Consider the following 16,268-nt stretch of genomic DNA (forward strand, 5'->3'; position numbering starts at 1 on the left):
TGAATATCTTCCTGCGCACCGCCAACATCTTCAGTAGCTTATCTTTTGACGTCAATGCACGTCATGCATCGAGCTGTCAGTCAACTATATAACGCTAGAGGACAGTAGAGTCCTATGAGCAGGAGAATGAGAATTTTGCTATTGGCAGGTAACACTGTCAATCTACCTGCCACATTGGCAGGTGGCCAATGATAAACTGAGGTTCGGGGCCTCCCCCGAGAAAATCTTGATTTCTCTGACCAAATTATGCGAGGGGTATCTCAAATTATGTGCAATTTAAGACTTTTGACGGCCAAAATTAATAGCTTTAAAACCATGTCAGTGGGCATTCGATTATTTTGTCACTAGCCTGCTCTCTTCTCATCTACACCTTATCCTGTCCTATTTATTCCCTTCCTAAACTCCTAAACCCCCTGAACTTTGACTGATAGTCATTCATTTTCGTCTGTGTCAGTGAAGTAAATAGGCTTAACTGATAATTATATGTTTTATGAATCATTATCTTCAACAAGTTAATTTACTCAAGGCTACCAGGTCAGTATTGCCACCTTCTACAAGCTTTGTAATTTAAAAAAGTATTTTTTTTAATTTTAAGTCCCCCTTTATGTGTTGAGTAATTCATTAGGATTTTTACATTTCAACGAAGTCCGCCATTGCGTTGGACTTTAGGCCAGCTGAAGCAAACAACCAACAAAAAGATGAGGATGAGAAAAAGAAAAGTAAAAGATATTTTAATACAAAGTGGACAATGGCAAGGCTCATGAGCGGCTGATTTATGACCGCGACTGTTGTTTCGTAACGTTCATGCGATCAGAAAGAAGATGAGGCCCTTTTCTGACTATGTTTGGATGTGCGAGTACTACTGTTGGTGAGATATAGGATGAGATAATGTTACGCTGATGTAGGCTACAGTACAATGACATTTCAACAGATGTGTGCATTTTGGGAACCGGTGAGAAAATGTCCGGTGCCCGGTAACTCTACCAGTAATTACAATATTAATTTAGTTCATAGGTAACGGTTCCTGAACGCTGTAACTAAAAGCTGTAAGACCGATCTACGTCACTGTGGCGGATGTTGATGAGCCTGGCTCAGGTCAGTTTGAGTTTTTATTGAATGGAATTTGTTTACAGTAAAGAATACACAACAACATTATTTTGGTTTGATAAACTTTATTTAAACTTTCGTATGGAGTTAAGTGCGCACACTCTTTAAGGTTTAAGTTTATACTTACCGTTCTTTTTGTTTGTTTGCTTGGGATACCTGTGAGCTTGTGCACCATCAAAAGGGGTTTGAGAGGAAACATTGGACGTATTTATATGGTTCCGGCCGATGATCGGGCCACAACCATTCCGGTTTCTTCTCCGGGGGAACTCCAAGGACTATTTTGGTTGCTTTTCTTTTGTTTGTTTATAAGAAGTATATTTATTAAGTGATGTCATTTGATAGTACCATTTGAGGTGTTTGTTTATGTATATTGGGTGTTTTCATGTTCGTTTATTGTGTGTAATGGCCATTCTATATCTCTATATCCCCCTTTATGTGTTAATTGGTGCTGGCCACCAAGGAGTTAGTGTTTTGTGAGAGAACGGGTTCTGTAAACCCTCCTTGGCCTCTGTAAATGTTTGAGAGGCAAATGCTGTAACCCATCGTAATTGTATGTTGATGTTTTATTTTTTGTTATTTGATTTTTGGTATGTTTGGTTTACCACCATATGTTTGGTTTACCACCATTGGGTTAGCATTGGCTTTACTTTTGTAACCCCATCCTGTGGAAATAAACCCCTAAACGTTTGCAGTAGCCTGCTGCCTCCGTGTTCTTTTATCCTTTACTGGTCACATCTATCACAGTGACTAAATCAGCCATCAATATATATATATATAATGTTGTGTGTGTCAAAATCAATGAATAAAAAATGTATGTTTTTAGAGTTATTATTACTTGACAGCACTTAAATGTGTGTATTCTTACAAGTTAAAGAACAATATTGTAAAATTCCTGGGTTTTTTTTTTTCACCTTTATGAGGCAAAAAAAAAAAAAGGCAGGTAAAAAGTCTCTGTGGCAGGTGAATTTTTAAATCCACCTGCCACAGTGGCCGAAAAAGTTAACTTCAGGCCCTGCCTATGAGACATGAAGCAGTTCTTTACTCCAGTAAAGGGCAATAGTAAGAAAAATTAGGCTATATATTATAATTGAGCAGTTTAGTCAGAAAACCAACACATTGTGACCACACAATCTTTTTTAGTTTAATATATTTTGGAGTTTGATACTCTATTCATCCATCATTTTCAACCCATGATTTGTTAGCTCTCTGAATGCATCCTCTTTTGCAAAATCATCTTGGAACTCTAAAAAAGATACAAAATGTTTTAAAAATGTCCTTGCAAGACATAAAATATGATCATGTGATTTGCAATAATGTTAGGCTGCATGTACATTAGAGGAGCTGAACTTAAAGAAATGACAATCACCAACAAGTTGAAATATTTCCTTTATAATTATTTTCAAAATAAACATGAACATTTTAGATATAATTTTTCCTTTGGTTGTTGTAAAAACGATACACCACAGACTTGAACGAGAGAACATTGTGCTTTGCTATGAACAGGCTAAATGGCTTGTAAAAATTTTACAATAAATTACAATCAGCAACTTTTGATAGAAAATATTTGGCCTTTTTTTGGTCATTATACATATAACGAGTAGGAAAACCTTTCAGTTCATAATTACAAAAAAAAATGCCATGGGTGTATTGCAATTAAACAAAGCAGTCTGTTTTTAAATAAGAAAATATATTGCATAGGCAAAGTAAAAAAAGTAAAAATAGTCTGACTCTGAGGGAAACAATAAGCATTAAAACAGCTAAAACTGCTTACTTAAACATAACTATAGTAAAACTGGCATCTCTCAAAACTCTCAAATTTTAGGCTGAACAGTCTGAATTGATTTTTCACTCAAGGCATTCAGGGCGACTTGCAAAGTCTGTTTGTTTGATACATCTGGAAATGTTTGAAGAAGTCACAGTGATGTGGTTTTGATCCCCCTCATCCTCCGTAACAGAGGAGTCATCAGACAGATATTTCAGTCAAAGTGAGACATTAATCAGCTTAAGCTTTAGACCCTATTTTACAATACAGGATCATGGACACAATCATCGCCGCAAGCTGAAAATGAGAAAGAGAGAGAAATAAATACCATTAACGTCACAGAAGTTCATTACCGTCATAAAGGGCTTTGTATATATATACGTGGTTATAGTTAGGTATATTACGTTTGTAATTATTCTCCTAACAAAGGAAATAAATGCATTACCCATTAAAGTTAACAGAGAATCAAAATTTACTACATTTATTTTTTTAAGGGAGCATCTGCACAATTACACCTCATTACTTTCACATGGTTTTTCAATGTAAGCACGTGCTAGACGGACGTGTTTGACATTTTTGCAGCTTCAAAGAAACAAACATTTAAGAAAATGTATCTCAAGACCTTGCAGGTTTTCATTTTTTACCGCAGTCTTATTTTTTTTTAACCCCAAAAACATCTGGCCCTAATAAATGTCTTTAGTCTTATTTGGTACATGATTCATTAGGCGCATTATATTTTTATAATGCGCCTATATATATATATATATATATATATATAAATAAGATTTGTTTTTGTAATCTTTCATAGAAACGTGAATGCATTTATACATGTCTGATTTTTTTTTTTTACACAAAACTTGATTAAAATTCAAAATATATACTTTTTTTTCTAATGGGATAACTGAAAATTTAATTTATGATCGATATTGCAAATTTATATTTCACAATTCTGTTTTTTTTTAAATTATGAGTCAACTCAGAATTGCAAGAAAAAGTCAAATTATTAAAAATAAACTCGCAATTGCAAGTTCTAAACTACGAATTGTCAGATATAAATGCACAATTGTGAAAGAAATGGTGAGTTTAAAGCCTATCTAGTAGTTCTCACATTTTTTCTCAGAAATATGAAATACAAACTCAGAATTGCGAAATTATAGCCTGAATTGTGAGATAGAAACTTGGAATTATAAACTCCAAATTGTGAGATATAAAAAGTCAGAAATGCGAGTTTATAGCCAATCTAGCAATTCTCACTTTTTTTCTGAGAATTGTGAAATATAAACCTAGAATTACAAATAATTAGTCTGAATTATGAGATAGAAACTTGGAAATATGAGAAAAAAGTCTGAAATGTAAGATATAAACTCAGAATAGTGGGTTGATAGGGTTGAGTTCCCGTTCCCCTGGGTGAAGTCGTAACGTGATACGAACTGGTAGATATTAACTCGAAATAAGGGGAAAAAAGTCTGAATTATTAGATTAAATGTCGCAATAACCGTATCGCAGACACAAGCTTCCATAGTAAACAGTATGAGATTTCCTCACTTCTAAAATGATTGACAGAAATAAAGTATTTAGTACCTCAAGAGCAGCGATGCCCAGTGCGACAGCTATGATGACAACTGCGTTATCATCTACCAGCTTCTTGAGTGCTGGGAAACAACCTGGTATAGTCTGAGAAAGAGAGAGAAAACAAAGATACACGAATATAAAGGTCAAAGAGTGCGCAAAACCTCTAGACTGCATATGAACGAATATAAATATTGTCCTCACCGAGTTCATGGCTGCGTTCGCATTGCAGGGAAATTTACTACAGCACTGATTTGGGTAAACCTTGGTGTCATTCACAAAGTAAGAATTTGTGAAATCTGTATAGTTGTTGAATCCACAGCACTTCAGCTAAAGGAGAGTCAGATTTAACACGAGACTGTCAAGGTTCTGTATAATTTTGAGTATGTTTCTGTTGTAAATCTGTATTTCTTTTCATTCAGCCAAAGCGTCACAAACCCCTGTCATAGTCGTGTTCCATAGTCCGGTAAGGTCTGCGTTTTTCCCATAATCCTTTCTGATGCCTTTCACAGCTTCATCTCCCAGCTGATTTATGAGGGTTTCTGCCTGAAATATACAAACAAGGTTGTTTAAGTGTTGTGTTATTGTTTATATATAAAGTGCCTTGAGTGCCTTGGCCTTATAGTATTTCCTTCTGCATGGACAAAGAGATCTGTGGAAAATATTATGTGTACAAACTTACCACAGGCTTAAAGACCAGAAGCACAATCGCTCCAGCAACTTCGGCGATGAAGACAATCAGAATAATGATGAAGAACTGAGGAGGAGAGACGAATTGAATGAATGAACAAATATGAAATTAAGTCCAGTATATTGTGGAAAAACTGATTAAATATATATAGACTACAGATCAAAAGTTTGAGGTCGGTGAGATTTTTTTTTAAATAAAATCATACTTTTATTTAGCAATGACACACTAATTGATTAAAAAAGGCATTTATAAAGTTACAAAATATTTCTATTTCAAATAAACGATGCTTTGAATTTTTTTTACAGAATCCTAAAAAAAAAATGTATCACGGTTTCAACCAAAATATGAAGCAGCACAATATTCAACATGTATAATAATCAGAAATGAATTAGAATTATTAGAATGATTTCTGAAGGATCATGTGACACTGAAGACTGGAGTAATGATGCTGAAAATTCAGCTTTCATCACAGGAATACATTACATTTTAAAATATATTACTATAGAAAACGTAATTTTTCACAGTAATACTGTTTGTACTGTATTTTTGATCAAATAAAGGCATTATGTTCATTTACTTCGAGCTTTTGATTTGCATTTAAAGGAGTAGTTCACTTTTAAAAAGACTTTTGCTTATAATTTTCTCACCCCCATGTCATCCAAGATGTCAATGTCTTTCTTTCTTCAGTCGAAAAGAAATTAAGGTTTTTGATGAAAACATTCCAGGATTTTTCTCCATATAATGGACTTCAATGGGCACCAAACGGTTCAAGGTCCAAAAGACGGTTTCATTGCAGCTTCAAAGGGCTTTAAACGACACCAGATGATGAATAAGGGTCTTATCTAGCGAAACGATTGCTCATTTCATAAATAAATAAAGCTTTGTTTTTTTAAGCACAAATGCTCACCTTGCTTTGTTCTGTGATGAGCGTTAGTGACTCTCCTGTTCGAACTCGTTCATCAAAATGAACGAATCTTTTTTCGAGTCATTTCGTTTGTTGAATTTCGAGCATTTGTGCTTATAAAACTTAAAGTTTTTTTTAGCTGCACTGAAACTCTCATTTGGACCTTGAACCGTTTGGACCCCCATTGAAGTCCATTATATGGAGAAAAATCCTGGAACGTTTTCATCAAAAACCTTAATTTCTTTTCGACTGAAGAAAGAAAGACATGGACATCCTGGATGACATGGGGGCGAGTAAATTATCAGCAAAAGTTTTTTTTTTTTTTAAAGTGAACTACTCCTTTAAAGGTCTAACACTAATGATATTCATATAACATTATATTGGATATATGATATAATATGCATAAAGACGTGATGTTGACGTACCAGCAGCAGCATACACCTGCTCTCTCGGACCGCTCCAAAGCAGCCCAGGAAGCCCAGGACGAGTAGCACAGCGCCCACCGCGATCAAGAGATATCCCACATTCAGGACCTGCCCCAGCTGACCTGGAGATTCTGGGATTTTTTGCAGAAGACCCAGGACAGATCCACTGTCCACCTTCACCCAGATCCCCACTCCCAGAATAGCTGCTCCTGCCAGCTACACCACAAAAGCACATCATATCAACATTAGTCTTCCATCAACATGCCTTAAATGTCTTGAAGTCCGCATGGAATACAAATAGACAATACTTGTTTTTTTTAAAGGAATGTAAACTAGAAATCTAAACGCACCCTAACGGCAGAAAAAATGATTTCGCAGCCAATGTGGTCTAGAAACTCTCCATAGGCATCTTAGCTGGAAAAACCAAACTCTGGTCAGGCCAATCATGCCTTTTAAGGGAATTATTTAAATGAAGAATATACACTGTTTGTTCCTGGAAGAAATGTGATACTACAATGGAGGCGTTTCAGCGTAAACTCCCCCTGGAGTGACTTTGCAGACCTTTTTCATGCTCAAACAGCAATATTATACTCTAAAGAAAGATTTACATGCAAAAAAGCATAAAAACGCCCTCAAATCAACATATAGAGGCCCTCAAATGTATTTGGACCACACTTAAATGCCTGAATGTCATTGTTGAGCAAGATATTTGTTGAGTCTGCACAAAAGAGTCACGTTTGCAGCAATATGATTTGCATCCAACCCAGCTTAACCACATGAAAATGAGATGATTTGCTTGTTTTTTCTGTTGTCTATGGGTCTGGAGAAAAAGCAACCCCCTTCATCGCCCTTGGCCTTCAGTATATACCCGCTGAGAACGTAAATGTAAATAGATGTTTTGGATTGAAATAAACTATATACAACATTAGATGCACCTGTCTTCATGCAAAACAAGGAAACAGTCACAGGCCATTAAAGCAGGTAAACCTGAAATGATTTTCATAGAATTATTTTAAAGTCGGCATGAAATCAAATTTGACAAATCTTCTTTTTATATGTAATATTGTAGTGTTTATTATAAATGATTTATCTGTGCACTTCATTATTTTTTTTTAAATTCATGTACCCTTAAAATCTTTAAATCAAATATATTACCCTTCCCTCCCCCATCGAAACAACCTCTCTTCTATTTCGGTCCCGTGCAATGGTGAAAGGGTGTGGCCAGATCCGATGAGGGTGTGGCTATCGATGCACCGCCTCTCAGAGAATCGCATTCAAATCTGCCTCCATTTTGTTTGCAACGGCCAACCTCCAACGTTCCAATCAATTCCCGAAGGACGAATTCAAGCCCCACCCTACATTTTTTTCTAATTTCAGAAGCCGTTTCACTCGGATATACGTCACAACAAGGAAAAAAAATGACAATTTAAACTTCCGTTTCACGCCGACTTGTGAAGGAGTAGTTCACTTTTAAAAAAACTTTTGCTGATAATTTACTCACCCCCATGTCATCCAAGATGTCCATGTCTTTCTTTCTTCAGTCGAAAAGAAATGAAGGTTTTTGATGAAAACATTCCAGGATTTTCCTCCATTTAATGGACTTCAATGGGAACCAAATGGTTCAAGGTCCAAAAGAAACTTCCAGGGCAAACTGTTCAAAGGGCTTTAAACGATTCCAGACGATGAATAAGGGTCTTATCAAGCGAAACGATCACATATTCACAAAAAAAATGAACAAAATGAACAAATATTTGTATCATTTGGTTCATTCAACAAATGAAATGAATGAATTGACTCAGATTCGTTCATTTTGATGAATGAGTTCGAACAGGAGAGTCACGAACGCGCATCACAGAACAGAGCAAGGCGACCATTTGTGCTTATAAAACTTAAACTTTGTTATTTTTTTGTAAATTAGCGATCGTTTCGCTTGATAAGACCCTTATTCATCGTCTGGAATCATTTAAAGCCCTTTGAACAGTTTGCACTGAAACTCTTATTTGGACCTTGAACCGTTTGGACCCCATTGAAGTCCATTATATTGAGAAAATCCTGGAAAGTTTTCATCAAAAACCTTAATTTTTTTTCGACTGAAGAAAGAAACACATGGACATCTTGGATGACATGGGGGTGAGGAAATTATCAGCAAAGGTTTTTTTTTTTTTTTTTAAATGAACTACTCTTTTTTCGGTTTATTAGCATGCTGAGGAACATGTGCAACGCATAAACCAGAACATAACTTTTCTTAAAACAAGCATGAGCTTTACTTACAAAGATGATACCATTGAAGATAAACATCATCGTTTTCAAAAATCCAAAGCAGCCCATTGTTATAGGATGGATATGGCACCTGAAAAAAAAAAAAGAAGACAAGAATTAATGCTAAAGAACATTTATACTTTTATACTTGGAGACTTTTGTTTTCCCAGAACTCTCACCTGTTTTCTTAAAAAAAAATAAAAACTTTTAGTTTTGAAGCTGAAAATATTTTAAACACAATTGCTTGGATGATTTTGCAAGACAAAGGACGCGGTCCAGGAAATGCTGTGGGGAAAAGACGGTGGTTTTGCTGTAGTAACTGATTTAACTACGACTCTCGTTAACCCCGAAACGCTGCTCTCGCAGGTCAGAGCTTCATGCAAACCTTGCAAACCGAGTCTGTCACTTATACAGGAAATGACTCGCTAACAAGTTACACTCCAACAGTGTAAACTTAAACTATTACACACACAGAGTTTCCAAACTCCAAAGACATGCCTCATTTGAAGTGGCAGGGCAGCTTTCTATAACCACGGTTAACAAAAGTGAGATTTTATTACAAACAAACAGTGCTCACATCGCATTATGTACATAACCTAAGGTTAATGGTCAGCTAATTTCTGACGATTATGAATAAATATCAACTTTTTGTAGGAACTTGGAAATAATTTTCGTTTCGTCAACCTTTGTGTAACTTAAATAAGGTGCGTAATATACCTATATCAATACCGTCCATATATACGCCCTATTCAGTTCTCTTTAAAGGTTAGATCCGTGTTTTAATAGGGCTGTGAATAGAGCCAAGAACCTGAGCTAATATTTAAAGAGTCTTTGAGCTTGTTATAGGGAACACAATGGGAGCGAGACAAAAACCTTCCTTTGCTCTTCCAAACTTAGAGCGAGGTCCAAAAGTTTGAGATAAGAAATAACCGGATTCGCCAGTATATTCTAGGTCACTATTCAAATGTGAGAAAATCAGTCAGAAAGTCAGTGAGTTTCTTGCTTTATGTACATATAAATACTATATAAATGTTTGTCGTGTGGTATATATATATATATATATATATATACACTGAAGAAAATTATTTTTGCTGCTAGTTCAAATTACTTAATTAAAATGAGCTTAAGCAACACAATTTTCCAAACTTAATAGCTTAAATATATGTAAAATTTAAGTTTACTTAATCTGTTTGTGTTGGATTACATGAATGATTTGCGTTTACTGAAACTGGACGGTGCTTGCTAGTTCCCAGCATGCTTTGCATAGGTTGAAATATAAATATAAATGTTGAAATTAAGTGCTATTTTATGCGTTTTTGAGAAAATGAGAAAAGGGGAAGACTTGATATAGTGTGTAGTTGTGTTTAATGTTCAGTTACATTGAAATTATTAGAACCATTTAAATTACAGTTATTTTGTAAATTGTAACATTGTTATTACCTAAAAAAAATTATTATTTTACATGACAACATATCGAAATCTCTTTTCTTTATGATAATTAATGCTCTCTGGAGTTAACGTATTTGTAAAAAAAAAATTTAAAAAAGGAAAAGAAATATTTTTTTAAATCCTCACTTGTCTGGTTTATGCTACTCTGAGCAATGTTTGAACTTTGTATTTTGAGCACTTCTTGTGTATTAGTCCTCAGATGCAAGTCGCTTTGGATAAAAGCGTCTGCTAAATGACTAAATGCAAATGTAAATTTTGCTTATGTTGCCAAAACAATGACTGCCAGTGACTCCACGGAAACAAAGGGAGGGGATTTTACAAGAGCATTTCCTGTAAAACACAATGTAAAATCCTCGACACAGAACACACTGCACGCATTACTGTACGTGGCAGTAACCAGATCTCACACTAACACAAATAGCCTCATTTCATGAACTACACTTCTGCTTTGTCATTGTCCACCAATAAGACCATCTATAAGTGCTGGTAAGTTGCGCATCACTTCCTGCTACAAGCTGAGATAACGTATGAGGCCTTTACTTCACTTATTTTGTTAAAGCGATGTAAAAAACATACAGTAACTATATATATTTTTTACAGTGTACAGGTCTTTAAATAGGTTTTTATTGCCACATCCACAACCAGGCCAAAGTCAATCCAAAGGACACATCTCAGATGTTTGTTCAGGCTCAAGATGAAGAGAAGCTTCTGATCGGGTCATTGTCCAAAGACAGATGAGATAAACATTTAAAAATCATCAATAAAGCCATATTGATGCAGCAAGTTTCACAATTACAGGCTGTTAGATTTGCCCAGAGCCAATAGAATAGCAGATCAGTTTATATCATCACTGGACATCAAATGTTTTAGGACTCCAAACTCCTTTTAGGTTGTAAAATGTAATTTATTATACACGAGACTTTAATTTTATTTTATGAGGATGAAAATCTTAAGTCAGATCACTTTGTCAGAAGATCTATTTCGACTTTTCATTGAAAGGAATTCAGTTTTTCAGCAAAGATGCATTCAATTGATCAAAGTGACACTGTGTGTGTAATGTTACAAAAGATTTATATTTCAAATGAAATCAAAAAAAAAAAATCTTTTGCTGATAATTTACTCACCCCCATGTCATCCAAGATGTCCATGTCTTTCTTTCTTCAGTCGAAAAGAAATTACGTTTTTTTTATGAAAACTTTCCAGGATTTTTCTCCATTAAATGGACTTCAATGGGAACCAAACGGTTCAAGGTCCAAATGACAGTTTCAGTGCAAACTGCAAACTGTTCAAATTCCAGACGAGGAATAAGAGTCTTATCAAGCGAAACGATCGCTCATTTAAAAAAAAAAAAACCCCAAAGTTTGAGTTTCGTGACTCTCCTGTTCGAACTCGTTCATCAAAATGAACAAATTTTTCCCCGAGTCAATTCATTCATTTCGTTCGTCGTATTTTTTTTTTAAATGAGCGATTGTTTTGTGAGATAAAACCCTTATTCGTCGTCTGCTGTCATTTAAAGCCATTTGAACAGTTTGCAGTTTGCACTGAAACTGTCTTTTGGACCTTGAACTGTTTGGTTCCCATTGAAGTCCATTATATGGAGAAAAATCTTGGAATGTTTTCATTAAAAACCTTAATTTCTTTTCGACTGAAGAAAGAAAGACATGGACATCTTGGATGACATGGGGGTGAGTAAATTATCAGCAAAGATTGTTTTAAAAGTGAACTACTCCTTTAAACTAGCCTGGTAATACCAGACTCTGCTACTTCACTTTGCTAGCGAAATTAAATTAGCGGAAGTAGGAAGTCTGACGTACCTTTAAACCTTATCGTTATCAAATAATCTTGAAACAAAATGTATCACGGTGTTCACAAAAATGTTAAGCAGCACAACATAACAGATAATAATCAGAAATGTTTCTTGAGCGTCAGATGATTTCTGAAGAATCATGCGACACTGAAGAATGATGCTGAAAATACAGCTTTGATTACAAGAATAAAATAAACTTTACTATATATTCACAAAGAAAACGGTTATTTTAAATTGTAATAATATTAAAGTTTTTACTACATTTTTGATCAAATAAATGCAGCCTTAATGTGCAGAAAAACATTAAAAATTCTTACAGACTCTAACTCAGACAACGTTCATGCTTATACAGAAACAAGTTGTTTCTGTATAAGCATGAAAGTTGTCTGAGCAAACATAGGATGAGTTAATACAATGACGTTATCATCTGAGGGTCAAAAGTCAGGTCACTGTTTAGCAGTCTGCTGATTTGTCATGTGATGAACATCTAAAACACAAGCAATTTACTAAAAACCCGCCATTTGCTTCCTCAATAAGGAGAACTCAGTCAAGTATAATTAGTTTGGTCACTCACGAGACTTTATGACCATGGTGACATATGGGATAAACAAACACATTAAAAGTGTTTTAGCCTTGAAATGAAAATGCTTTTTCAGATCTGTGCCTGCAGGACACACACTAGTACGCTTGTTTTTCCTATTTGAAAATCATTCATAGGAGTGTGTTAATGTTTACTCCGCGGGTTCTGCGTGATTAATCTGGTTTTGGATCACCTGAAACTCGATACCTGACTCACATATTCAGAGGTAAATCACAGGCAACAGTGCATGTTAACAAAACGGTAGCAAAAAAGATAAAGTGGGTTATGTGTGGCTGTGCATGGGACATGAGCTCGGGGGACTGGGACCTTTTAGGGAGAAATGGAGACGGCTAAAGACAACATGCAACCTTTGATATAGTGCAAGACACAATATAGGCTACCAGTGGCTGTTTAATATCAGGTTAAGTATCAGTTATTAATTTTCAACTGTCCATTATAATAAAACCTTAGATAAAAAGATAAAAATAAATCAAATTAACAAAAGAATAATCTTTGTTTTATATCACTGCATTCACATTTGAGGTCTAAAAGTTTACTTACACCACATTACTGACTATAGTCTCAATCACTCCTGAATGTCTAGTGAATTATGATTTTTTCCTATAAATATCTTCTCTCTGGTAATCATTTGCTACCTTTTTGTGTGTGTGTGTGTGTTTATCAGTCAAAAGTTAGGAAAAATTAATATTTTTAATGTTTTTTTGAAAGAAGTCTCTTCTGCACATTGTGTATATACGTATATATATGTGTGTGTGTGTGTATATATATATATATATATATATATATATATATATATAGTAAAGTTGTGCTCCTTCATATTTTCCTTCATAATTGATTAAAAAAAGTGATAAGATTTATATTGTTAGAAAAGATTTCAAATTTGAATAATATATGTTCAAGTTTTATTCATCAATGAATCCTAAAAAAAAGAGGCTAAGGGCACAGCGTTACAATGCCCCTATAGACCTTATTCAGAGCAGCGCCATGACAGGTATGAAAGTGAGGCTGTGAGGGATAGACGTACCGTGTTTCCAATGGCATCTGCTGTAAAAAGCTGAATAAAGCAGCTAGATTACATACAATTTTCCACAGCTTACATTGTCGGGAGTTTTTTGTCAACTGAAATTTCTTGGAAAGACATTTTTCCAGTATTTCATGAGCAGAAAAATCCGAAAACACATTAAATAACAGTACAGCCCATTGAAGAGATGCAAGTTTATCCCTCACAGCCTCGCTTTCATTCTCATTAAAAATCAAAGATGGCGCTGCCGTGAATAAGGCGTATTAGAAATATGCCATTCAATTCTATACTTTTAATGAATTCTGTTGAGAAAACAAGAGAAACATGTAAATAAAGACTGAGAGTCAATGTTCAGAAATTACTAAATATTATTTTGTTTTGAATTATGCTGTATAGCTGTGTTTTCCGTAGTGTTTGTTGTCAAACTCAAAAATTAGTTTACTTTTAATTATTAAAAAAATGCCATTATTTTATATGAAAAAATGTATTCAATAAATATTTTGGTTTGACTTGCATATTTTATTTATTAGATCAGATAGCATTTTATGGTCTTAAATGGCGATGTTACAATGTACCCCACCAATGGGGCATGTTGTCGCATCTCACTTCCATTCTTTCAGGGTAAATCCAGAAAAAAGTATACACTATATTAATAAAACAAAACCACATAATGGTACTAGACATGTGGGGAAATTAATGTGGGGGAAAAAAAATACTCTAAACCCTAAATAGATTTACACAAATTGACAAAGTCAAAAAGTGTTACTTTGTGCCCCGCTCTTCCCTAAGCAGCACAACAATTTCCAACATTGATAATATGAGTCTCAAATGATCCAATTGGGATTATTTCTGAAGGATCATGTGACATTAAAGACTGGAGAGAGAGATAACGCCCAAAATTCACAGAGAGATTTCACAATTACTGTTAAAAGGTCTTATTTGAACAAACAAACACAGCTGTGGTGTACTGAAGAAATTTATTGCGGTAGGCTAACGTTACTTTCAACAGAATTGTTTTACATATTTGCAAGATATTGGCGAGTTGCAGATTAGCCGATAAATAATATCCGACATCATTGTGTGTAAAATGTGAAGATGTGAGAGAGAAACAAGACTTGCCAGAGTTACAGCTCCGAGAAACAGTAACGTTAATGACTCCAAGGAAAAAAACAGTGAGGTGACGTTACTAAACAAATCAAAACAACAGCACGAGTCTCTCCTGAGACCTCAGTCATCCCGAACGGACATTAACGAAACACACACACACACACACACACACACACACACACACATATTCAAAACACTAAACATGAAGGAAAAGCTGAATTATATCCAGTCAGACGTTAGCCTAAGCTGTTTGCAGAGGTCATTAAAATAACACGTTTACGTTCTTCACTTGAACGGTGTTTTAAGGTGTAACGGTATTTTCACGATAGAAAAGCTCCACAAAGTAGAAGTCTTACCTCTAATGAAATGTGTGAATGTATACAGCTTCTGTAAATCCCTGAGTGAGTGAGTGTCCGTCTACCTGCGCCTGCTGTTTTCTCTCCCTCTCTGTCGCCCGTGTGAGGATGGTTTTTTGCTGAGAGCCGGAGTGAACAGGTGGGGGTAGGAGTGACACACACACACCTCCTTTTCTCTCTGGAGAGGGAGAGAGTGGGCGGAATGAATGCGTGTAGTCACGGAGATGCTAAAAAGACTCATTAAACCATCGGATTCAGTCTCCGAGGCACCTGACCTGAACAACACAACAACTCACTTTGTGTCAACAGGAACATGTTTTGTTACATTCACAGCTAAATATTAGGGGTAATAGCTGTGTGTGTATAGGCCTACTTATTCTATACTCATGTTTTATTATGAACGGGAGTGTAATGGATTTGGAAATAGAAAGAGGAAATTATTAGATCACATGATGAAAGGAACAAAAGACTCACAAAACAACAAACTGATGTCATGTCACAATCCTGGCGCATCCCTTCTCTGATTTCAAGACAAGAAAATCAAGAGGAGGAATGCATAATCTACAAGATATCTTACACTCGCTTTAAAATTGGTGTTTGGTAAAAGGGACCAACTTGAGTTGTGTAAAAAAAAGTTGTAATAGAAGATATGAAGGTACAAAAAATTGTGCTGTCAAATCAAAAGTTTATATATATATATATATATATATATACACACACACATTGTAAAACATATTGTTGGTTTAACTTTAAAAAAATAAGTAACCTGGTTGCCTTAAAATTTTAAGTTCATTGAAATGGAAAAATTGAGTTAATATAATGAAGGAAATTGATTTAATCATCAGAAACTCAAAATATTTTGTTATCTGAACTACATACATTATCTAAGTTGATCTGACAAAAAGAAAAAATGTTGTGATTACAAATCATGAAAACAGTGATATATATATATATATATAGCCTACATACTATATATATATATATATATATATATATATATAGGCTACATACACAAACTTTTATGTTAATGCTATTAATCGATTTGACAAAATGAAGAAAAGAAAAAGTTCAAAAGAAAAAGTGATAATTGGAAAGCGCAAAAAAAAATATAGGCCTATTTTAAAATAAATTGAGCAGTTCTTAGAAGGAAACTAAAAAATATTAACAATAAAGAAACTAAAAAAAGTTTGTTCCGAAGAAAAGAGGGTTT

At 34.7% G+C, this 16,268-nt stretch overlaps 1 protein-coding gene across 1 annotated transcript; it reads right to left on the reverse strand.

The window, feature by feature from the left end:
- Positions 1–2,480: 2,480 nt before the first annotated feature.
- On the reverse strand, positions 2,481–15,196 carry tspan34b (tetraspanin 34b). The gene is made up of 8 exons (XM_039662790.2): positions 15,059–15,196; positions 8,730–8,808; positions 6,459–6,674; positions 5,121–5,195; positions 4,877–4,984; positions 4,643–4,768; positions 4,451–4,543; positions 2,481–3,166 (listed from the first exon to the last, which is right to left on the reverse strand). The coding sequence occupies exons 2-8, from the start codon at positions 8,784–8,786 to the stop codon at positions 3,110–3,112; spliced, it is 732 nt and encodes a 243-aa protein (XP_039518724.2). The 5' UTR covers positions 8,787–8,808; positions 15,059–15,196; the 3' UTR covers positions 2,481–3,109.
- Positions 15,197–16,268: the final 1,072 nt, after the last annotated feature.

The sequence above is a fragment of the Pimephales promelas genome, chromosome 3 (genome assembly GCF_988280905.1).
Source record: "Pimephales promelas chromosome 3, fPimPro1.hap1.1, whole genome shotgun sequence".
In the NCBI taxonomy this organism is placed as follows: Eukaryota; Metazoa; Chordata; class Actinopteri; order Cypriniformes; family Leuciscidae; genus Pimephales; species Pimephales promelas.

Bases quoted from the DNA above. Each gene is read 5' to 3' on its own strand.
- tspan34b (XM_039662790.2), bottom strand. From the start codon at position 8,786: ATGGGCTGCTTTGGATTTTTGAAAACGATGATGTTTATCTTCAATGGT. The intron at 5,196-6,458 runs GTACGTCAACAT...TCTCCTCCTCAG, and splicing joins GCAGGTGTATGCTGCTGCTG to TTCTTCATCATTATTCTGAT. The intron at 4,544-4,642 runs GTGAGGACAATA...TCTCTTTCTCAG, and splicing joins CGAACGCAGCCATGAACTCG to ACTATACCAGGTTGTTTCCC.